General features: G+C 39.8%; 1 protein-coding gene across 6 annotated transcripts in view; it reads right to left on the bottom strand.

Moving 5' to 3' along the window:
• Window positions 1-26277, bottom strand: part of LOC139139392 (general transcription factor 3C polypeptide 3-like) — a 500706-nt gene that overhangs the window by 117599 nt on the left and 356830 nt on the right. For 4 of the 6 annotated variants that reach the window (XR_011553793.1, XM_070708295.1, XM_070708297.1 and 1 more), the window contains one exon: window positions 11185-11322. The exons of the other annotated variants lie outside the window; for them this stretch is intronic. Coding sequence is in view for 3 of the 4 variants with exons in the window: in XM_070708295.1 (XP_070564396.1) it covers window positions 11185-11322 (138 nt within the window). In the remaining variant the exon portion in view is untranslated. The remainder of the gene's footprint in view (window positions 1-11184; window positions 11323-26277) is intronic. 6 annotated transcript variants of the gene reach the window in all.

Here is a 26277-nt window from a genome sequence, read left to right as displayed (position 1 = left end):
CAATGAATTTCACCACAGATCAATTCTAAAGGTCATTAAGTATTCAAATATGTAATTAGCTGAAATAAAAATAATTAATTTCTTTGAGTACTGTCATTGTATCACAATATAGCATGTGTAATTACCTTTGGTCAAGTCCTTCAAGCTCTATATGCCAAACCGTGAAAGCTTGTTAGCTATTTATGCAAATTATGAATTAGCTGACATGAAAATGCAAAATGACTTTCAATACTGTTATAACCTGGTATAATGATCAATGTACACAGCATGTATCGCCAAATTTTATCAAGTAAATGCCAGTATATATCCCTAATTTGGAAGGTTCATTAAATATGCATATTGGGAATTGGCTGAAAAAAATGTCAAATGACTTTCAATAATCTTGTATCATAGTATCTTTAATGTACATAGCAAGTTTTGCCAACTTTGGTCAAGTCAAAACAGATAAATATCGCTAATAAATGCGGGATATCGGACCGCAGGCGGGCAAAGATTGCATTATAAGCGCGCCAACCCAAACTCACTGCATGGACATCACATTTACGAAATCGAAGTCCAAGTCAACTACGTCATTGTTAGAATAAGAGAGGTTTTCCATCACACGGGAGCATACCACCACAAATTTTGCACAGATGGCGTTGCACTGGCATTGAAAAAGGGTGCATGGGAGCATGGGAACGCGGGCAGTTTCCCTCGCTATGGGTAGGAAATGCATTGAGCAAGACACACTTCCGGGTTCGCAACAAAATGAGGATCCCATTTACGGGGCGCTCAAATATAACTATTTGCTGTGATACATAGCAGAGGCGTATATGTTTGTGATGCTGAGAATAACATCAGTAAATAAATGACGGGTTTTAAAAGTTGACGTTTTTTGCGATGAAACAGACTTCTGAAGGTAGCTCGCTTGGGGAACACGTCATCCCGGCCGCTGTCCGCTTTGACCCCAGTAATTCACACTGGTTTTGGTCGGCCCCAGGTACCCAAGTCACTTCGACCCCGTCACACTTTTGCCTACATGTCCACGGAGACGATTCAACATGTTCCACAACAAAGCCAAGACAAAAATTGAAAATATCAATAAAATGGCTTCACAAAGGCTGAAATACACGATACTCGATGAAGTATGAAGTTTATGAAATGAAATCAAAATTGACAACACAAGTGTTTGTCTCGGGTAATACCACTTGAAGTTGAACTATTCTACAGACTGTTTTTTCCATACAGTGCAGTATTTGTCAGTGACAAATTAGTCTTTGCAATACATTTTTTTGCGATGAGCTGGAAATTTGATTAATATCGAGTTAATGTACATAAATATTCCGTTATTTACTGGGACACGTTTATTTTCTCGATCCGCTATCTGCGGACTACGTGCTGAAGTACATTGACTGTTCATGTCAACGATCGTTTCTCCCTCTGCAGAGTTTCTGTATCCCGTTCAACAACGCTGTACCTCGATCACACGATAGTGACGCTATGTAGCTGTGCAGTATTGAAACTTATCATAAAATGGCCACCTCGTCTAACAGTAACACGTATTGTCGGGATTATCGTACGGAAAAAAGACTGCAAAAGTAAGACTTATGAATCTTCATCAGAATTGAACACATCATGATTGTACACAAGTATCAACCGTGAATGCACGTTGAGCTCGGCAGTTACACAAGCATGGTACGCTACATGCATAGCCCTACGAGTATGGCGACAGTGTCCGGCTTTGGCTACGCCGGGGGCTACGCCGCCTACTGGAGGTGGGAGGCGGCGTAGCCAAAGCCGGACACTCTCGCCATACTCGTAGGGCTAGCTACATGCACTGCCGCGATGCCGATCGTATGCATTCCAAGGCCTATCCCGGAATTTGTTTCACAAACAACCTCAAAGGAGAGCAAACATACTTCTATGGACAATGACGAACACGTTTCTTGGCGAAGCAAAATCAAAACAGTGCAGAAGTACATGAAGTAGGTCATGGCCTTGGACTCTGTGCACGAACCTGATTGGACACTTCAATACCTTTGACCCAAAGTTATTATTCATCAGCACTTCCATGCCATGAGGCTAGGTAGAGAACGTATTAGCCCTGCGTACGATGCTGTGTGTTCCGCTACTGCTAATAGCCCCGCTCACCACATGTGGTGAGCGGGGCTATTAGCTGTAGCGGAACACACAGCATCGTACGCAGGGCTAAGAACGTATGTACTCATTTCTGGCGATCGAGCAGCGAGGGAAACAATCAATTACCAAGGATAAAGCTAATTTGCTAAAACGATATTTTATCTTGAATAGTGAGTGAGTTGAATGAGTAATAAAATATCATATTTTTAATGTTCAATACGAGGTTGAAACACGGAGGGACCGTGGTTGAAACCAGAGCTATCCAGCTGTAGCCAACCTGGACAAGCACTTTTCACAGCGCCCTCAAACAGTCGATTGTTTTCACTTGTCATACGCGGCGTAACAGAAAAATTAAAACTTTCATAACTTCATTAATATCCAAGCCACGCCCACCAAAACCTTTTCAGTTCTAGCCATTTGAATTCTGAAGATGTCTACCAAATTTGACTGAAATACGTTCAGCCGTTTTTGAGAAAATGGACCCACAGACAGACAGACAGACACACAGACAGACAGACAGACAGACGGACAGACAGACAGACAGACAGACAGACAGACATCGCTGCGACATATGCTCACGTGTGTGAACACGTGAGCAAAAAACAGCAGAAAATGCCCTAAAATACAAATATGCAAATATCACCACAATTTGAACAAACTGAAGTGAGGTCACCCCAAGTGAACTGCATATAAAATTTCAAAGCAATTGGACTTGCGGTTTCAGAGGAGAAGGCAATTGTTGACGGACGACGACGGACGACGACGGACGACGATGGAAAATCAACCTATTTGATAAGCTCCGCGTCGCTGACAGCGGAGCTAAAAACAGAGACAGTAGAAGCTACCGCCTATGATTAAAAGCTTATTTGGTGAATGCTATGTATAGATGAGAGATCGCCATTGTTATTTTTGTTTCGCAATATATAGTGAAACATCATGAGAGATTGCGCATGCGCAATTTACTATTTGCCTCATCGACCAAGTGCATGCCAGCTCCCTTACCAAAAAGATAGCGCTATTTATAGTAGATATAGCGCTATTTTTGTAGGTTCTTAGGAGTTTTTGGTAGATCTCAAGAGGTGTTAAATAGGTGTCATTTTTTGCTCACGTGTGAACACGTGAGCATATGTCGCAGCGATGTCTGTCTGTCTGTGTGTCTGTCTGTCTGTCTGTCTGTCTGTCTGTCTGTCTGTCTGTCTGTCTGTTGGTCCATTTTCTCAAAAACGGCTGAACGTATTTCAGTCAAATTTGGTAGACATCTTCAGAATTCAAATGGCTAGAACTGAAAAGGTTTTGGTGGGCGTGGCTTGGATATTAATGAAGTTATGAAAGTTTTAATTTTTCTGTTACGCCGCGTATGACAAGTGAAAACAATCGACTGTTTGAGGGCGCTGTGAAATGTGCTTGTCCAGGTTGGCTACAGCTGGATAGCTCTGGTTTCAACCACGGTCCCTCCGTGTTTCAATTCGTATTGAACATTAAAAATATGATATTTTATTACTCATTCAACTCACTGTTCAAGATAAAATATCGTTTAGCAAATTAGCTTTATCCTTGGTAATTGATTGTTTCCCTCGCTGCTCGATCGCCAGAAATGAGTACATACGTTCTTAGCCCTGCGTACGATGCTGTGTGTTCCGCTACAGCTAATACCCCGCTCACCACAGCCCTGCAAAGACCGTACGTAGAGTTGGTGACTTCAAATCCATTTTTGGACTTGACGTAAAAAGCCAAATTACTGCCGAAATTCAGCGTTCTTGGGCCCAAGTCGTATCCCTGCCTACCTCAGCTACCCGATCGCTTCCAAAAATGCCAGTCTTTTATTCTTTTTTCGTAAATAACCGTCGATGTCGGCAACTCTCTCGCTAGCCCTGCGTACGTACGCAGTGTACGCTGTGCATTCCCTGTGTGCGTTCCTAACACACAGCGTACACTGCGTACGTACGCAGGGCTAGCGAGAGAGTTGCGACATCGACGGTTATTTACGAAAAAAGAATAAAAGACTGGCATTTTTGGAAGCAATCGAGTAGCTGAGGTAGGCAGGGATACGACTTGGGCCCAAGAACGCTGAATTTCGGCAGTAATTTGGCTTTTTACGTCAAGTCCAAAAATGGATTTGAAGTCACCAACTCTACGTACGGGTCTTTGCAGGGCTGTGGTGAGCGGGGCTATTAGCTGTAGCGGAACACACAGCATCGTATGCAGGGCTAATACGTTCTCTACCTAGCCTCATGGCATGGAAGTGCTGATGAATAATAACTTTGGGTCAAAGGTATTGAAGTGTCCAATCAGGTTCGTGCACAGAGTCCAAGGCCATGACCTACTTCATGTACTTCTGCACTGTTTTGATTTTGCTTCGCCAAGAAACGTATTCGTCATTGTCCATAGAAGTATGTTTGCTCTCCTTTGAGGTTGTTTGTGAAACAAATTCCGGGATAGGCCTTGGAATGCATACGATCGGCATCGCGGCAGTGCATGTAGCTAGCCCTACGAGTATGGCGAGAGTGTCCGGCTTTGGCTACGCCGCCTCCCACCTCCGGTAGGCGGCGTAGCCCCCGGCGTAGCCAAAGCCGGACACTGTCGCCATACACTCGTAGGGCTATGCATGTAGCGTACCATGCTTGTGTAACTGCCGAGCTCAACGTGCATTCACGGTTGATACTCGTGTACAATCATGATGTGTTCAATTCTGATGAAGATTCATAAGTCTTACTTTTGCAGTCTTTTTTCCGTACGATAATCCCGACAATACGTGTTACTGTTAGACGAGGTGGCCATTTTATGATAAGTTTCAATACTGCACAGCTACATAGCGTCACTATCGTGTGATCGAGGTACAGCGTTGTTGAACGGGATACAGAAACTCTGCAGAGGGAGAAACGATCGTTGACATGAACAGTCAATGTACTTCAGCACGTAGTCCGCAGATAGCGGATCGAGAAAATAAACGTTGTCCCAGTAAATAACGGAATATTTATGTACATTAACTCGATATTAATCAAATTTCCAGCTCATCGCAAAAAAATGTATTGCAAAGATTAATTTGTCACTGACAAATCAGCCTTTGTGAAGCCATTTTATTGATATTTTCAATTTTTGTCTTGGCTTTGTTGTGGAACATGTTGAATCGTCTCCGTGGACATGTAGGCAAAAGTGTGACGGGGTCGAAGTGACTTGGGTACCTGGGGCCGACCAAAACCAGTGTGAATTACTGGGGTCAAAGCGGACAGCGGCCGGGATGACGTGTTCCCCAAGCGAGCTACCTTCAGAAGTCTGTTTCATCGCAAAAAACGTCAACTTTAAAACCCGTCATTTATTTACTGATGTTATTCTCAGCATCACAAACATATACGCCTCTGCTATGTATCACAGCAAATAGTTATATTTGAGCGCCCCGTAAATGGGATCCTCGTTTTTTTGCGAACCCGGAAGTGTGTCTTGCTCAATGCATTTCCTACCCATAGCGAGGGAAACTGCCCGCGTTCCCATGCTCCCATGCACCCTTTTTCAATGCCAGTGCAACGCCATCTGTGCAAAATTTGTGGTGGTATGCTCCCGTGTGATGGAAAACCTCTCTTATTCTAACAATGACATAGTTGACTTTGGACTTCGATTTCGTAAATGTGATGTCCATGCAGTGAGTTTGGGTTGGCGCGCTTATAATGCAATCTTCGCCCGCCTGCGGTCCGATATCCGCATTTATTAGCGATATTTATCTGTTTTGACTTGACCAAAGTTGGCAAAACTTGCTATGTACATTAAAGATAATATGATACAAGATTATTGAAAGTCATTTGACATTTTTTTCAGCCAATTCCCAATATGCATATTTAATGAACCTTCCAAATTAGGGATATATACTGGCATTTACTTGATAAAATTTGGCGAAACATGCTGTGTACATTGATCATTATACCAGGTTATGACAGTATTGAAAGTCATTTTGCATTTTCATGTCAGCTAATTCATAATTTGCATAAATAGCTAACAAGCTTTCACGGTTTGGCATATAGAGCTTGAAGGACTTTACCAAAGGTAATTACACATGCTATATTGTGATACAATGACAGTACTCAAAGAAATTAATTATTTTTATTTCAGCTAATTACATATTTGAATACTTAATGACCTTTAGAATTGATCTGTGGTGAAATTCATTGTGTTGATCATAACACTTTAAATGTAGCAAAGCATGTAGCAAAGGTTCAAACTTGCACATAAATGCAATATATAATGAAACACGTGAGCATTTTCAGTTCATATCTGGTATACCTAAGCAATAAAGCACACCCAGCGACGCCGAATACCACGAGATTTTGACAAGTTCACGACATATATATGCACGAGCGATCGCGAGCGCATATATGAAGTGAACTGGTCAAAATCGAGTGGTATACCGTCGCTGGTTGTGATTTTTTGCTCACGTGTGAACACGTGAGCATATGTCGCAGCGATGTCTGTCTGTCTGTCTGTCTGTCTGTCTGTCTGTTGGTCCATTTTCTCAAAAACGGCTGAACGTATTTCAGTCAAATTTGGTAGACATCTTCAGAATTCAAATGGCTAGAACTGAAAAGGTTTTGGTGGGCGTGGCTTGGATATTAATGAAGTTATGAAAGTTTTAATTTTTCTGTTACGCCGCGTATGACAAGTGAAAACAATCGACTGTTTGAGGGCGCTGTGAAATGTGCTTGTCCAGGTTGGCTACAGCTGGATAGCTCTGGTTTCAACCACGGTCCCTCCGTGTTTCAACCTCGTATTGAACATTAAAAATATGATATTTTATTACTCATTCAACTCACTATTCAAGATAAAATATCGTTTAGCAAATTAGCTTTATCCTTGGTAATTGATTGTTTCCCTCACTGCTCGATCGCCAGAAATGAGTACATACGTTCTCTACCTAGCCTCATGGCATGGAAGTGCTGATGAATAATAACTTTGGGTCAAAGGTATTGAAGTGTCCAATCAGGTTCGTGCACAGAGTCCAAGGCCATGACCTACTTCATGTACTTCTGCACTGTTTTGATTTTGCTTCGCCAAGAAACGTGTTCGTCATTGTCCATAGAAGTATGTTTGCTCTCCTTTGAGGTTGTTTGTGAAACAAATTCCGGGATAGGCCTTGGAATGCATACGATCGGCATCGCGGCAGTGCATGTAGCTAGCCCTACGAGTATGACGAGAGTGTCCGGCTTTGGCTACGCCGCCTCCCACCTCCGGTAGGCGGCGTAGCCAAAGCCGGACACTGTTGCCATACTCGTAGGGCTATGCATGTAGCGTACCATGCTTGTGTAACTGCCGAGCTCAACGTGCATTCACGGTTGATACTCGTGTACAATCATGATGTGTTCAATTCTGATGAAGATTCATAAGTCTTACTTTTGCAGTCTTTTTCCGTACGATAATCCCGACAATACGTGTTACTGTTAGACGAGGTGGCCATTTTATGATAAGTTTCAATACTGCACAGCTACATAGCGTCACTATCGTGTGATCGAGGTACAGCGTTGTTGAACGGGATACAGAAACTCTGCAGAGGGAGAAACGATCGTTGACATGAACAGTCAATGTACTTCAGCACGTAGTCCGCAGATAGCGGATCGAGAAAATAAACGTGTCCCAGTAAATAACGGAATTTTTATGTACATTAACTCGATATTAATCAAATTTCCAGCTCATCGCAAAAAAATGTATTGCAAAGATTAATTTGTCACTGACAAATACTGCACTGTATGGAAAAAACAGTCTGTAGAATAGTTCAACTTCAAGTGGTATTACCCGAGACAAACACTTGTGTTGTCAATTTTGATTTCATTTCATAAACTTCATACTTCATCGAGTATCGTGTATTTCAGCCTTTGTGAAGCCATTTTATTGATATTTTCAATTTTTTTCTTGGCTTTGTTGTGGAACATGTTGAATCGTCTCCGTGGACATGTAGGCAAAAGTGTGACGGGGTCGAAGTGACTTGGGTACCTGGGGCCGACCAAAACCAGTGTGAATTACTGGGGTCAAAGCGGACAGCGGCCGGGATGACGTGTTCCCCAAGCGAGCTACCTTCAGAAGTCTGTTTCATCGCAAAAAACGTCAACTTTTAAAACCCGTCATTTATTTACTGATGTTATTCTCAGCATCACAAACATATACGCCTCTGCTATGTATCACAGCAAATAGTTATATTTGAGCGCCCCGTAAATGGGATCCTCGTTTTTTTGCGAACCCGGAAGTGTGTCTTGCTCAATGCATTTCCTACCCATAGCGAGGGAAACTGCCCGCGTTCCCATGCTCCCATGCACCCTTTTTCAATGCCAGTGCAACGCCATCTGTGCAAAATTTGTGGTGGTATGCTCCCGTGTGATGGAAAACCTCTCTTATTCTAACAATGACGTAGTTGACTTTGGACTTCGATTTCGTAAATGTGATGTCCATGCAGTGAGTTTGGGTTGGCGCGCTTATAATGCAATCTTCGCCCGCCTGCGGTCCGATATCCCGCATTTATTAGCGATATTTATCTGTTTTGACTTGACCAAAGTTGGCAAAACTTGCTATGTACATTAAAGATACTATGATACAAGATTATTGAAAGTCATTTGACATTTTTTTCAGCCAATTCCCAATATGCATATTTAATGAACCTTCCAAATTAGGGATATATACTGGCATTTACTTGATAAAATTTGGCGAAACATGCTGTGTACATTGATCATTATACCAGGTTATAACAGTATTGAAAGTCATTTTGCATTTTCATGTCAGCTAATTCATAATTTGCATAAATAGCTAACAAGCTTTCACGGTTTGGCATATAGAGCTTGAAGGACACATGCTATATTGTGATACAATGACAGTACTCAAAGAAATTAATTATTTTTATTTCAGCTAATTACATATTTGAATACTTAATGACCTTTAGAATTGATCTGTGGTGAAATTCATTGTGTTGATCATAACACTTTAAATGTAGCAAAGCATGTAGCAAAGGTTCAAACTTGCACATAAATGCAATATATAATGAAACACGTGAGCATTTTCAGTTCATGTCTGGTACTTGTAGGTCTTCAGGAATAAGTCTTGTTATGCATCTACTTAGTACCTAATAACACCTATCTTACACCTACTTCTGTATTAGATCAACTGTAGGTGACAAATAGATTTGTGTAGGTAAAGCACACCTACATAGAACTATCATGACCTGTCATACACCTAAAGGAAAATTGAGGCGCCCTCACAGGAGAACAAACGTAAAAGCCGTAGTTGAACTTTAAACCCTATTTGAATAAAGAATTCTGCCTACAGGGGTACACCCAATTGATCATTGTTTAGGGGATTTCCCGGCCTAAGTTTGTCGGCTGCAGGCTGGTGAATATTTATGTGACCTTTGCGCTTGTTTTGGTTCCGTATTGCACTGAGTTTTCAACCAAAATCTTAAAATTGGCCGATCTGAGCGATAGCACGGAGGTTGGACATCGCATTGCTGACATTTTTTGTGTGTAAGCAGCAGTGACTCATTTTATGGTTTTACCAAGTCCAAACATCGAGGATGACATGTACTCTCAGTCCTCTGGTTCGACTATGTGATTGCCATGAATCGTCTGACAATAAGTTGACAAAGACGGTGCAGCAATGATCAACCCGGAAATAACGCTGATATCGATTCAAGACCAGCATCGTATGCTTCAACAACTTCAAGTTGCAGTAATTCTGACGACGATTTGGGTGAGTGGAGTCATGAATTTGAAACGAGAGATGGTTTGACGATAAGAACATTGATGTTTGGTCATGGCGGGAAGTTCGTAATCGGAGAATGACGGTACCTGTTGTAATATTGAACTACATCGTTACCCGAAGCCATGGAGGTACAATGAGTTGGATGTGGGAATAGAACGATACGCGAACTAACTGAACAGCATGGAGGCGAAGCAAAATGATTCTAAGTCAAAATGGCCTGAGAACATCTTGAGAACCCGGAACATTTTTGATTGAACATTTTCAAGTTTGTTTCGGACTAACACCACAATGGGTCTGGTTGATATGTATCAGTATGTATGTTTTTTCAAATATTTTTGCTTGAATTTCTGGCCAACTTGATCCAGTTCTTGCCTTCAGTGCTACTGTGCCGAGAGACATGTTCACTTTGTTGACAGTGACAGAGTAATACATAAAAGAGGTGATCCTGCATTTGACAAGCTTTGGAAAATTCGTCGAATTAGTGGAACATGATCACCGGTATAATCTTAGAAAATGTGTAAATCTGAGCGATGTGCGATGTTTGTCTGTGGATGATACCATGGTAAAGTTCAAGTGACGTATATTATTCCATAGAAACAAGCCAAGCATTTAAGTTAACTGGAGTCTAAGCACAATCACATATATAAAAAAAAAAAATTTCTTGTGAAAGTTTCGAACGAAAGATTGCTAAAATTCATAATTCATAAATTGTAATATGTTACTTGATAAAATGTGCATTTCCGTGCTTTTTAGAATGTAGTTACTGTGGTCACATACATAGGTCTATCATAGGTCACTTATAGGTGCTAGTTGTATCTAAGTAGGTGTGTTGCAGATTTATGTAGGCATTTTAGTAGGTCTGTCGTAGGTCTGAACTAGGTACAAGGTAGGTGTCACAGTAGGTGACTAGTAGATTTCTGTAGGTTGAAATCCTTTTTTTCCAGGTGAGGCAAGTAGTAGGTGAGCAGTAGATTTTCGTAGATATTTAAATGACTTAATTTGCATCTCATAAATATTTCGTTGAAATTACTACTTAACGCCTATGATAGACCTACTTGTTAGCTTGTAGTTTTGTAATAGGTGTAGGTAGATTTCAAGTAGATATCCATTGTTTCAGTTGGAAATAAAGCTCTATACACAAAACTTTCACCTCTCTGTCACCTATTTGTCACCTCTGTAAAATACCGCTATCACCTACTAAAAATAGCGCTATGTTTTTGGTAAGGGAGGCTAGGCTCAAACAACTCAGTGAAGCAAGGTGTGACTTTGCACAATTTTGACAAGCAGATATTCACTGACTCAGTCGAAGTTTGACGTCCAGAATATTTGTGTTATACATACCAATCGATTTTACCGGCCGATTTTGGGAAGCTAACATCGATACTACCGGGTAGACGATGCCAGAATGACTTGTCTTGCGTCTCGGCACGCTGGGTCTGTGAAATCGCTGATAGGCAAGGGCTTGCTTGCCTAATTTACCTGAAATTAAAAACACTTGCCCGTAGGACTTGTCCATATAATCTGGGCAAAGGAAATACTTTGGCCAAGCAACTATAAGTTAGATAATTTGTCATCCTTGGTCTCCCACAAAAGTAATGCAGAGAGGTTTCTCCTTTTGCTTTGTTTTTCTTTTACTTCATAAGGACTAGCTCCCGACATGACAAAAACAAGTCAGAAATGTTATGCACCTGTAATGCTGAGATCTGAAGGACACCGCGACATTGGACTTTTATATGATATCCAATATTTACGGCTTCTGGATATAAGATTTTTATCCACGATATTTGACAAAATCTAGTATCGTCAAGTACCGAAGTTCCTTGGAAGTCGTGTTTTACAAGATCTGTAAGGTGGTGAAATACCCGATATATATCGGATATTTACCCGCGATTTGACAAAATCTAGTATCGTCTGGTATCGAAGTTAGAATCAGTCCTTTAAAGTCGGGTTTGACAAGATCTGTAAGGTGGTTATCGGATAATTACCAGCGATTTGACAAAATCTAGTAGTCTCAAGTAGGAAGTCGGGTTTGACAAGATCTGTAGGGTGGTGAAATCCCCGATATATCGGTTATTTACATGCGATTTGACAAAATCTAGTATTGAAGCTAAAGTCAGTCCTTGAAAGTCGGGTTTGTCAAGATCTGTTGAGCGGTGAAATCTCTGATATAGGAACCTATATCGGATATTTACCCACAATTTGACACAATTTAGTATCGTCTAAATATCGATAAACATCGCGATTTCACAGACCCGATGTGCCGAAACAAAGGCAAATTATTTTAGTATCATCTATAGTATGGATATTAGAGTCCCGTAATTGCCGATAAATATGAGTTTAATATCACCGATTTCACAGACCTGGCAGGCAGATGCACAAGGCAAGTCATTTTAGTACCGTAAAGTATCAATATTAGAGTCCCGAAATCGCCGAGAAATATCGGCGATTCACAGACCTGACGTTGATTCTCCAGGGACACGACCTCGCATGTTTGTGAGTAATCCCGCGCGTTCCACTGTTGATGTACGGTACACATTGATGATACAAGACGGACCTTCGGCTATTCACAACAAAATCTAAGTTTTCTGTGCCGCGTTGTACAACAGTAATAGCGGACATGCATTGTCTAGGTGTATGTGGTTGTTTAAGGACATACAAAATACGCATTCCGTTCGCTTTACGCCAGGGTATATAAGCGAAAGCTACATCGCATCGGCGTTGGCTGCAAGACAGGACGTCTTGCACACACTCAGCACTTCCGTCCACGCGTACGCGGGTTATGTTCACGCAATTACGCATTATCTGAGGACAGGGCAGTGGTCGAGCATAATCCACCGTATGAAGGGACGGTGTAATCTTACCAAGTATGACTCTTTTCGGTTTAGTTGTGAATTTTGGAAGATTTCTCCAGGGTTTGGGTTTTTTCTATGAAACATGCGGAATACATGTCATTTTTCACATAGAATTCACTACTTTTTCAAGAGATTACTGATTTGAAATTCATAACACAGTCTACTAAATTGCCTGTTTGTAGAGTCCCATTATGTTGAAGGATCCACTCGAAAAAATTGATCAACATGTGACGGAGAAATCTAAGCTGAGATTACAAAATATTATCATTGGATTTACATATATCGTCTGATCGCTAAAAGTAAAAGAAATAGTTCAGTAACAAAATTCAAAGCAAATTAAGGTTATAAATGAACAGTAACGGCCAAGTTATCCCGACATAAAAATAACATAAACCATGAACTCGCAAATACTACAAGGTGTCGACAAGCATGTCTTATAATTTACTCCAATCACAGAAGGAAATGGCCAATACATTCGCTAATTTTAAGGGGGGTAAAAGACCTCAAGTATAAAACACTGCAAACACGTATACCATTCGCTCATGCAAGTGCCGGTCAGAACACAGTTTTCGCCAAACAAAACACACAACCCCCCCCCCCCCCCTGAAAAAAACAAAAAAACCCCAAAACATGAAGAATTGAGTCACTGATAAGTTTACCCAAAGGCTAAACAAACTGACCACTCTCCCATACGAGTTGCGGTATAAATGTTGTCGCGAAAACAAGACAGATCGAAGATAGCTTTGATAAATCAGTGAAACCTGGTATTTCTAGGGTATATAACTATGAAGTTGATATTTTTGTAGTCATGGTCAGTTGATTTCCCACAAATAATGCTCGTAGTTCGTCACTTTTTCTAAGCGTATCGTTGCCTTACATAGCTTATATTATATCCTCCCTCAGTTCATAGGCACGGTTGTTGATTGTACAGTTCTCGCGATGATAGGTTTGGCCACCTCACTATAAAACAGCGAAAAAGCATATTAAGTACGTCAGGGGGTCGGTGCAATCGCGAAGTCGAGAGGATCTTTGAGGAATATCAAACGTTAGTGGGGGCAAATTTTATACACCAAAGCAAGAAAGCTACCCGAAGCAAACTCTCTTTGCCCCTAAGTTTCATAGAAAACTAGCAGAACGAGCAAGGGATAATCAGCATAACAGATTTATTCAGTGCACACCTCCAATCGCAGCATGCAAATAGTACCACCATGCTCGTAATCTTTAAGAAGTGAAATTTCGGTGTTGAAACTTTATATTTATTCCCCTCGGAATTAAATGAACCGGATACACATATTGTGACATAGTATCCAACGATGGTCGGATAATACGACTGTTTTGAAAACGGGGAAAAATCGCCGTGTAAGTATCGGTACATTCACCACCAAAATAGCTTTAGCCCGATAAAAAGACGATACGACGATGTAACATTTAGGCCTAAAGAAGAAAGTGACTTTAATAGCGAACAAGGCGACATCAACACTGGGACGTAAAGTCCATGTCTCTTCATCGACATCATACATTTACCGTCTGAAAAACAGAAATTCGTTCAGTAGATCATTTCCTAACAAAATATACGTAAATGATAACGGCAGTGTCCCGACATAGAAAAGTAATAATAAAACCAATGGCATGTACTTACCCGTAAAAACATCGACAAGCATATCTTACAATGTATTCCTATCACAAAAACTAGCAAGACACTGACAAACTCAAAAGATCTGTGTAAGTCGGGACTTTTTCACCTCAAAAATTAAAGGTTAGGTTATCGAAAAGTTCACCCAAAGACAATCAGACGGCAACAGTAAGCGGCTTAGTGCTCTTTGAATATTTTTCGGTCACTACGCAAGTAAGCTTGCGTGCTTTAAAATATATTTTAAAACTCAAGGACGTGTCGTGTGACTATTCAATTTAAAATGCCCAGAGGAAAATTACTCGTCCTCGATATAACTGTGGCAATTTGTTGCTTTGATTATTATCATAAAGTCCCAAAGGTTAATCTGTAATAAATTTGTTCAGCTTTTCAAAGTAGTTTTTAAGTTTTTTTTGTTCTTCAATATTATGTAATCTCCTTTGATGAGCCATGTTCAAGCAGATATATGAAACCACACCGTCCCTGGAGGGACGGTGATGAAAAAACCCATGCCGCCGGCCGGCCTCGGTCACACTCGGTGTCAATATAAGTAGGTCGCTGTTAAAGTTCAGAGTTCACGGTATTGTGGACGTCTGGGAGAGCACGTATAGCCGTCCACAGAAACTGACCGCTCCATGGGTGCAGGTTACTTCGACCCTCGTCCTTTAAAACACGTGTAAATCACAATCTTTTGGTGCAGGTATATTGTTTTCGTCGTCCTCAACACAAAATAAATTATTGTCATAAGCGTCAGGCTCTAGCAGCAAGAAGTTTCGAGGGTCGGAGACTCTCGCTCCATGTCCACGCTGATCACGCACAGATGCTGTCATGGTGCTAGACTTGGTTCAAGTCTGTGATTCATGTGTTTTATTATAGTTGAGTAAAATTCACCGACTTGAACTAAGTCTATCATGGTGCCCGCACTTTGCCTATTAAAGTGTTAATTTTTTTAAAGCAAGCATATTGTTCATAGAAATACCATCAACCCTCCCAAGCAAGTTGTCAAGGTCTAAGTGAATCTTGTACCGGGGCTTGGTCGAGGTGACCACAACCATGACACCAGTATACTTTGGTCAAAACAGACAGGGCAGTTTAGTAGCCCTGCGTACGATGCTGTGTCGTACATTCCAAAATTGGACGAGTACAAAACTGAAAACTTTCGACAGGACAACAAAGTATCCAAGTTGTAAAATAAACAAATTGTTTAACAACGCCGGGAACATACAGCTACAGCATCGTAGCCAGGGCTGTAGTTACCTGCTAGTGCAGGAGCAGCGGGCCTCGAGCACAAAACACGGGACCGTACAACAACGCTGCATAAAACTCATCAGTCACCATGTTTAAAAGTAAAGTTTATGTCTTGATCACTTCAATTATTACGTATTCTATTACTAGTAAAACATATGATGACTTTCTTATCGTCCTTGACGTACTGTCGATGCAAATTGGAGACCTCTAAGCTGTGTGATCAGCCTAATCGTCTACGTCTTCAATTGTTCAAGTCCGATAATTAATGCATCGTTAATTTATCACAAAAATTAAGTAAACAGCGAAATCCAACCAAGAGGTGAGTTTGCTATTGGGCTTGCCAGCTTGATGCATACGGATAAAGTTTTTCATTTTGCCTGTGGTACGTACTGTGATCGCTGCACATTATGGAAGCTGGGTTAGGTTCAGTGGTTGCAACGTAGCGAGGCCGCGCCGGCCGGCCGGAATCTTTAAGTCTTGCGCGGAGATCATTGAGGTAAATGTACTAGGTAAGTTTTACCATGGACGTCTTTCTTACCGTCCATGGTTTTACCTTTATGTAGAGATCCGATTCAGCTTCCGCATGGCATGGCTGTGCCACACGGCTTGCGGGACAGCCGGTAACAGTAACTCAGTCCCTTCAAATCTTACTGTCTCGGGTTCACAGATTTTTTTTTCACATGAAAATTACAGGCGATCTTCAACAGGCCGTCCCTACGCCCGGGTCGCTAGAATCATATTGAAACGACAATTACAAGGCAATAATCTCCACTTGCAAAGTTCAAACTAACACACATATACATATAAACTCCTATTCTCCGTGTATGTTCGACTGACAAATTTAAACTCCAATTGCTGTGTTTCCGACCAGTGTAGAGGGGTTGATCATGATGATTGCAAAGTAGTACCAAGTAGTTGCAATGCATCGTACATTTAGTTTTGCTGATGAGGGCGCATTGCGCACGGGAATTATAAAAGTTTACTCGAAAATTACCCTAGGGAAAAATGCCCGGTAATGGCATGGTCGAGTAAAACATCCTCGGGTTCGTGTTAAGGCGCGCGTGCGTATACGGGTCGAGTACTCGAATTTGCCACGCAAGACTGCCGCGAGCGAAGGTTAAGTTTCCCGATTCCGTTAGGGTATATATGTTCAAAAGAGGTAATATTGTTCCGGTCTATAAATCTGGCCTTCGTAATGAGGCCTGTAATTACCGGCCAATCTCACTTCTCCCTATTTTTAGTAAAGTTTTTGAAAAAGCTGTCGTTCCCCACATTTATAATCACGTGCAGAATGCACTGGCCGACAATCAGGACGGATTCGTTAGGGGGCGCTCCACTGTCACCAACCTTGTTTCTTACTCAGACCATTTATCCAGAGTTATTAATGATCGTGGCCAAGTTGATTCTATTTACCTTGATTTCAGTAAAGCCTTTGACTCAGTCAATCATAGACTTCTACTACATAAACTCTCCCACTTTGGCATTCATAGTAACATTTTGAATTGGTTCTACTCATATCTTAGTAATAGAGTGCAGCGTGTGGTACTTAATGGGTACTTCTCCTCATGGAGTAACAGTAACTTTTGGTGTACCTCAAGGGTCTCAGTTAGGTCCGCTTCTATTTGTTCTCTATGTTAATGATATTAGTTCTTCAGTTTCAAGTTTCATGTCATTGTATGCAGACGACTCAAAATTGTATAGGCAAATTTCTAACAACTCGGACTGCAGTTCTCTCCAACAAGACCTTAACCACATTGAGAGATGGTGCACGACATGGAAACTAAAACTGAATTTAAAAAAATGTATGGTTATTTCCTTTACGAACAAGAAAACTCACATTATGTATGATTATAGTATTAATGGTGACAATTTATGCAGAGTAACATCAGTTAAAGACCTTGGTGTTCTTCTCACCCAAAATCTAAACTACTCTGCGCACATTAATACAATTACTGTAAAAGCTTTCAAGCTGCTAGGTTTTATAAAACGTAACTCACGTAATTTTAGCAATGTCAACACTCTCAAAACCCTGTATATAACACTTGTCCGGAGCCAGCTTGAGTATGCCAGTCAAGTATGGTCTCCACACCAGCTGTATCTCATTCACCGTCTCGAAAGAGTTCAGTGTAAATTTCTCAAATACTTGTGCGGTAAAACTGGCATAACCTACTCATCTGGCTACTACAACCAACTCTGTACCTTCTTCAAAATCCATCTCTACAAGAGCGTAGGAGTTTTATGGATGCCACCTTCTTTTACAAATGTATGTTCTCTTTTTATAACAGCTCCGAAATTCTAGAGCGTATCTGTCTGCATGTGCCTTCTCGCACTCTGCGCTCAAAACAACATTTTAAACCTAATGTATCAAGAGTCATTGCTCATTCTTCAGCATTTTTACAAAGAACTATGAAAAATTTGAATAGTATTTTAAACAATGAGACTTTTGATATTTTTAATTGTAACTATGGGCAATTTCGCAGATTTTTATTTAATAATGTTTATTCTTTTTAGATCTGTATTTTTTACCATTGATTGTTTTTTTTTAACTGTGTTGTTACTGTCTTTGTTTCATTGTTGTGCTCTTTGTTAGTTTCTTTTTCTTTTGCTGGAACTGTAATTGGGCGAAAGCCCGTTGTTCCCAGCCAGTAAATAAATAAATAAATAAATATATATATATATATATATATATATATATATATATATATATATATATATATATATATTTATATAGATCTATCAATCATTCTCTCAGTCGAGCAATTGATCAATACATTCAATTATTCAATCAATAGAAAAGTCGATCAATTGATAGATCAATACATCGATCAATCAATCAATTGATCTATTGATTGATCAATGGATTGATCGATCGATCGAGGATAGAGAAAAACCTACTACGTTATCAGTTTGTTACTACGTTATCGGTTGATTTACTACATTATTGGTAAATTTTTACATTGTTATTGGTTTGCTACGGGTTTTGATCGATCAATCGACGATAGATCTATCCCTATGAATCTATTCCCATACGTTATCGGTAAAGTTGTTGATACGTTATAGGTTAGGAGAAATTAATACGTTATCAGTAAATTTTTACTACGTTATCGGTTAGAAAAAACTACTACGTTATCGGTTTGTTACTATATTATCAGTTGATTTACTACATTATCGGTAAATTTTTACTACGTTATCGGGTTTGCTACGGGTTTTACTAGAGTTCATTATTCTTCTTCTTCCTCTTCCGGTCCGTTTTTGTTGACATAGAACTCAAAGACCGCTAACCGCAAAGTTCTAAAACTTAGTCCTAGGGACTAGTCATTTTGAAATCTTTTGCATAGCAAGCGTGACCTAAAAGGTACCTATGAGATCTCGTGCACCTTGGTATACAAATTTCGAATGGTCACGAGACCTGGCGGTCATATTGGATTTTCAAAAAAAACCTGAAAATTTGCTTCTCCAGAAAACCTAGGGACTAGTCATTTTGAAATCTTTTGCATAGCAAGCGTGACCTAAAGTATTCAGAATTTGCAAATAAAATCGAATGCTGTCATGTGACTTTGGCCGCCATATTGAATTTTCCAAAAATACCAATTTAATATTTACAAATCTTTTCCAGAACCAATGCATCGATTGAACTGAAACTTTACTCGTATTATCTTAAGTGTGATATCTTTCAAGTTTGCAAACAAGATTTGAATTGGTCACTTGATTTGGCTGCCATATTGGATTTTGCAAAAATCCTAGTATAATCCTTAACAAGTCATTGACAATGACATAGTCCCCCCTTGTAATTGGGATTTTGTCACCGGAAGTGACTAAAAATTGAAGTCGATATGATGCGCATGAAACAAGGAATGTGGGTACCAAAGCCCTGTCTGTGACTGATGCCCTTATTGGATTGGATTGTAAACAAGTAGTGGCATAGGGTTATGTCCTTCTACCATGTTTGATAGAATTAGGTATGTCATGCCCTGCCTTTTTAAATGTCAAAATTCAAATTATATGCAAGAAACTGGTCCAGGCAAGTCTGAGTAATGGCTCTTGACATAAAAAAGTCAGAATGCCAGATGTGAACCAAAAATGTCCTCATGTTCAGTAAAGAAGAGACTTCCTGTAAATAGCCATTGATACTTCTAAAATTAAAACACCTTTCTTGACTGGTAAATCTTTGTATGATCAACATCTGCGGCAAGTTTTATCAAATTTAGTGCAGTCATTCAGAATATAGATCTCTCATTACAAACATTGTTTCCCTATTCAGCCAGTCTGGGGTGCCACCCTAATCACAAAAGGTCATTAAATAAGTCAATAAATAATTTATCAACAGGATGTCACTCTGCAGTTTTACACTACTTGAAGATCAATATCTGATCCATGTTTCATGAAATTTGATGTAGGATTTCTGGATGTATCACACTTATAATGAAAAATACCATCAAGGACAGTGTGCTCACATTCGGTTTGAATTGGTCCATTCGAGAAATATTTAAACCAGGAAAAACAAGAATGTCAAAAGCAAATAAGGTCCTCAACTTAGGTACTGGAGGTCATCTTTAGGAACATGCATATCAACTTCTATAGCAATGAGACAAGCAGATCTATCGTCGATTGATCGATCAATTTTGAGAACAAGTTTTCTTGACCAAAAATGACAATATTGTCTTAAATATAAAACCAAATATGAGCTAAAAATACAAATTTGTATATTTCAGGACAATTTCCACATATCTAACTATTGTCATCCCTGGACATCTGTACACTAAATATAAAAGCTGTCTGTCCAGGGGCTTTAAAAAGACAAAATTTTTTAAGATTTTTTGACCAAAAATGACAAAAATTGCCCCAAAACAGTAATATTTCCAATTTCGTCATAATTTCAACAGTTAAAAGGGTAACACCCTTGCAAACATCCAATCAAAATTTGAGAGCAATTGGGCTAGTGGTTTCAGAGAAGAAGAAATTTTACTTAGAATGAGAAAAATAACCAAAAAAATTCAGCAAAAATACAAAATTCAAGGTATCTTCACGATATTCGTAAAACTGATTTTGATCAACCTTAGGAACCTGTATACCAAATATCAAAGCTATCAGATTAGTAATTTTTGAATAAAAAAAATTTTGGCCAAAAATTCGGAAAATTGCCCTAAAATTTCAAATATGAAAATTTCAATTCAATTTATACAAACTGAGGTCATCCTGAGGAACATGTATACCAACTTTCAAAGCAATCAGATGAGTGGTTTCAGAGAAAAACATTTTTTGACCAAAAACTGAAAAAATTATCCCAAAAATAGAAACATACAAATTTCATCCCAAATTTTAAACACCTGATTTAGAATACCTAAAGGAACCTGCACACCAAGTTTCAACCCTATCTGACCAACGGTTACAGAGTTTTAGTAATTTGCAGGGTTTTTCCTTTTTTCCCCCTCATTTGCATATTTTTGACACTGACAAGTTCATTTGAACAAATTCACATCTCCACCCCTAGGTGCACCTGTACACCAAATACTAAGACAGTAGGTGCTGCGGTTTAGGTGTTTTTGACGTGGACGGACATTCATACATACATACATACAGACATGCAAATTAGATGCAAATGAACTGATTCAGCATATACGATAACCTCACATTGGTATACCAAATGTGAGCTAAAAAACTGCAATTTAATCTATAAAATCTTTTTATCCAGAACCAAAACACCAATTTAACTGAAATTTTACTTGTGTTATCCTTAGTGTTAGCATTTTTAAGTTTGTGAAAGGCATTTGGATCGGTCAAACAATTTAATAATAATAATAATAATAATATTGGGTTCTTATAGAGCACACAAATCCACAAGTACATCTGCTCAAGGCATTTTTACAATTATTATTACCCCTGGTCACTGGACCTAATATAATACCACTCAACTCCCTGGGGAGCAATAAGCAGCAGAGCTAAACGCACACATTACAACCACTGTTCTACCAGGTACCCATCACTCCTGGGTCGGGAGAAGCAATGAGGAATAAAGTGCCTTGCACACATTACAACCACTGTCCTACCAGGTACCCATCACTCCTGGGTGGGGAGAAGCAATGAGGAATAAAGTGCCTTGCTCAAGGACACAACACCATGGCCTTGCCGGGGCTTGAACTCACCATCCTGTGATCGTGAATCCACTGCTCTAGCCACTGGCCCATGATGCCTCTTCATGGGCCAGTTTCATTTGGCCGCCATATTAGATTTTTGGTAAAATTTACGATTACCAGTGAAACCTACGGTAACTATGAGTTCATGTTCATGTTCCTTCCTTACAAAAACCAAAAGACTTTTCGAAGCTCAAATTTTGCACATAATATCATCAGTGAAAGAACTTGAAATCATGTTAACTGCTTGGGCCCCATCAATGCTGCTTGCAGCTTTAATTAGGGGCCAAAGCCGACCGGCTGGGACCCTATTGTTATTGCTCGAGTTCTACTGTTTCTGCTTCCTCTTCTTCTTCTTCTGCCGTTTCTTTGCTCACCTAGATCTCTTAAACGGTTGAACGAAAACTTGTCAAACTTACAGGGCTAACAGGTGTCAATTAGTACTCGTGCACCTGACCCTTGAAATTTTGATTGGTCACGTGACTTGGCGGCTATATTGGATTTTCCAAAAACCTAAAAATGGCTTCTCCAGAAGACCTAGGGGTCTAGTCTATTTGAAATTTTTTGTATAGCAAGCATGACCTAAGGTCTTTAGAATTTGCAAATAAAATTGCGTCCGGTCACATGACCTTGGCCGCTATATGGGATTTTCTAAAATACTCATTTAATCTTTAAAAATCTTCTTCTCCAGAACCAAAACACCAATTAAGCTGAAATTTTACTCATGTTATCCTTAGAGTGATCTCTTTCAAGTTTGCAAAAAGCATTTTGATCGGCCACATGGTTTGGCCGCCATATTTGATTTTGTGAAATCACAATTTAATCTCCAAACATCTTCTTCTCAGGAACCGACACACCGAACCAACTAAAATTTTACACATATCATCTTTAGTGTGATCTCTTTCAAGTTTGCGAAAGGCCTTTGGATTGGTCACGTGGTTTGGCCGCCATATTGGATTTTGCGAAAATCGTTATTTCATCCTTGAAAATCTTCTTCTCCTGAACCAATACACCGATAGAACTAAAATTTCATATATATCATCTTTAGTATTATCTCTTTCAAGTTTGCGAAGGGCGTTTTGATCGGTCATGTGGTTTGGCCGCCATATTGGATTTTGTGAAAATCGTAATTTAATCTTTAAAAATACCGCAATTATTCGGTGTCGCTAAAATTTGATCAGAATTGGTATATACCAGTATGTGTACCAAAGATCAACAATACATATTGTTTCTATCTGTTCAGTGCAGGAAAATTCAACGCTGATGTTATGAAAATGATTTCTGCACAGTACAACCAGAAATTTAAACCAGCAAAAAAAGAATGACAAAAGAAAATAAGGTCTGAAACTTTAGGTACTGGAGTTCAACTTTAGCAACATGCATAACAGAAACAGTTAGTCCCTCTCAGTTGGACCATAGACAGTCTTCCCCCCCCCCTCTACTGTCTATGGTGTGATCTGGTCTGTTAATATGTAACAGTTCATAAACAATGACAGGAAATGACTCAAGCCTGTTTCAGACTCTGGCCATCACTCCTGCACATTTGTAGGATTTCGCTTTTTCTTACCTCATATGCACATTTTTGACACTGATGTGTTCATTTGAACAAATTCACATCTCAATTGACCCCTGCATCTACCTGTATACCAAATACTGAGATGGTAGCTTTGGCGGTATGGGAGCCTTTGTGTGTGACGGACATACATCCGCACATACCCACAAATATACAGACATACAGACGCCACTCAGACTCATCATATAAGCTCTTTTTGGTATTTATATACAAAACCAAATATGAGCTAAAAATCTTCTCCTCAAGTTTGTGAAAGGCCACATGGTTTTGCCGCCATCTTAAATTTTTGCAAAAATCATAATTTACTCTTAAAATCTTCTACTCCAGAACAAACACACAGATTCAATTGAAATTTTATGTATATCATCTAAAGTGCGATCTCTTTCAAGTCTGCGAAAGGTGTTTGGATGGGTCACATGGTTTGGCTGCCATATTTGATTTTGCGAAACTCGTAATTTAATCTTTACAAATATTCTCCTCCACAACTAATACACAGATTGCACTAAAATTTTGCACTCATTATCATATTGGTAGTTCTTTTTAATTTGCGAAAGGCGTTTGGGTCAGTCAGGAGGTTTCTTTGCCGTATGGGATATAGCGAAAATCGCAATTTAATCTTTAAAAATCTTCTTCTCAAAAACCAAAACACAGATTCAACTGACATTTTACTCATATCTTTCTTAGTGCGAGCACTTTCAAGTTTGCGAAAGGCATTTGGATCGGTTAAGTCGCCCCAATGTTCATAAAGCTGCAGTTTAAAACCTCATCAGTCAGAAGATCGATCAGCGATGTATGTTATATTGTACACTTGAAAGTCAAAGACGGCACAACAGACTGCAATGCCCTCTGTCAAATTCAGCTAGCAGTCACATGAACCCTAATCTCAGCCCCTTGTGTAAGGCAACTTTGGCGACCAGCTTTTGTACGCTAGGTGACGTTGTCAAGTATACTGCCACAGAAGTACTTAGAGGAGTGTGCCACTAGCTTTAAGGGGTGGCCGACTGATGTGATTGACTGAATAAGAGTGGGACAAGGTCCCGCCAGGGCACAATTACTGGGGTCTACGCACAGCTGATATGTGAGTGTCAAGGATCATAAATGAAGCTGTTCGGGTAATTTTATATGTAGGTGTCTGAATGCACGCTCACTTGTTCATCACGAGTAAAAAAGAAAGATACATGACATTGCACAGGGCTCAACGTAAGGTCAAATCATCCGCTAGCCCGAAGGACTAGTAGCAGCTCATTTTTAGTAGTCCTAAATGAAATCTACTAGTCCTGCTCAAGCAAAGCCAAATGTTGCTCTCATGTTGTAAAGAGGTGTATATGACCATTCTCATATTTTTTGTCGCAAAGGTTTTTAAACCCAATAACTAACTTTCATGCAAGACTAGCACATTTGCTTACTGCAAAATGTTTAACTTTGAATCATATATAAACCACAAAAATAACCTGAATGAAATGTCCTGTGTAGGAGGAGAGGTCATGAAAATAGCCTATTGCCATCAAGAATAAAATCAGAGGTAGGGATGAATTTGTTGGAAAATCCTTCATAGCTCAGGTAGTGCGCCATAATTTGCAAAGAACATGTTTGTTCATGGTGGGGACAGATTTGTTTCTCCAGAACTGAAATTCATACAGCCATTCACAAATGTTCCAGTGGAGTGCCTTCATATTTTTGACATATATCACATTTTAAAATTGACCAGCTTGTGGGAGGACCTCTCATTTGTAATAATGGTTTGTGAAAAATTTTGTTTTTATAGTAAAAATGTTGCATTTTACCATTTCATGTGCTTGTGTCTTTATGAGTTTTTGCCAGTTACTTGTAACACAATGTGATTAGCACAAAAATAGCCAATGACTCCCAGAAGTGATTGGATACAACAGTCTGATACACCCATTTCATATGTTGTTTTTTTCACTACTGTTTTAAGGTTCACTTCACTGTTATTGCCCCAATAATTTACACTTTTCCACTAAAATGGCAAACAATAAGTTGCTAGCACCAAGTTATTATCGGTGAGGAATTCCCTCACCTGTACAAGCAGTTAGCAACTTGCCATAGCACTGTTTTGGCAAGCCAGATGGCTCTTTTTAAGATCAGCTTCAATCAAGCTAGGGGGTCTTGACTATATATGGAGGTCAGCATGTGAAGGCATTCTAAAGCAGGGTCAAGCTGGCTACGAACTATCGGAGGTGTTGTTTGGGAATGCCCCTGAAGAAATCTTGAGAAAAATCTTCTTTGAAAGGCAAGGATACAGTGTTTGAACGAAATTGTGGGGTTGCTCATGTTTTTAGGCGAAGTGATGAGCTTCAAGCAAACCAAAATACACGACGTGCAGACAATTCTGTTTGATGCTCAGTGTTGCATTGAGCCGTGTTTCCCCGGGCCATGTTACTGGCATGTACAGTACAATTTGATTCTCCGTAGCAGGTAAACTGTTTCATTTTAAGTTGGTGATCAATAAAGTTGCTTCACTGTTTCACTGTCCAATTTGTTTGGGTAAAAGTTAGTTTATTTTTATATAAAATGATCGAGGCGTGGTTCATTCTTATCGAATGAGTGGCCCGGCGTCCCATTAGTTTTGTAGCGATAAACTTTCCTCGACAGCTGTACGGAACTTGAAAATTGCACTAGTCCGCAGGACTACCTCCGAAGACATTTTTACTAGTCCTCTTGAAAATTTACTAGCCTCGGGCTAGTGGGCTAGCGCTTATGTCGAGCCCTGTTGCAAGGTGTGGTGATTTGTTTATGTTTCTCTATCTGACATGCATGGAGTGGCCCTGGTGTGTTGTGTTTCTGAGAGCATGTAGCTGATTAGAAATGTAGACAAGACCACATCAAGTCCAGCTGTTAATGTCGTAAAAATCGCTGATACATATTGATTAAAACAACACCTTGTTCTGCAGCTTGATTGAATTTCACTGCAATTGCTTTGTGCCACTGCACGCCTGGTCTGTGAAATCACCAAAAATAAACCCGATATTTATCAGCAAT

Source organism: Ptychodera flava, chromosome 8, assembly GCF_041260155.1.
Source record: "Ptychodera flava strain L36383 chromosome 8, AS_Pfla_20210202, whole genome shotgun sequence".
Classification (NCBI taxonomy): Eukaryota; Metazoa; Hemichordata; class Enteropneusta; family Ptychoderidae; genus Ptychodera; species Ptychodera flava.
The sequence above is the reverse complement of the archived record's forward strand: the minus strand, read 5'-3'. Positions and strand labels throughout refer to the sequence as shown.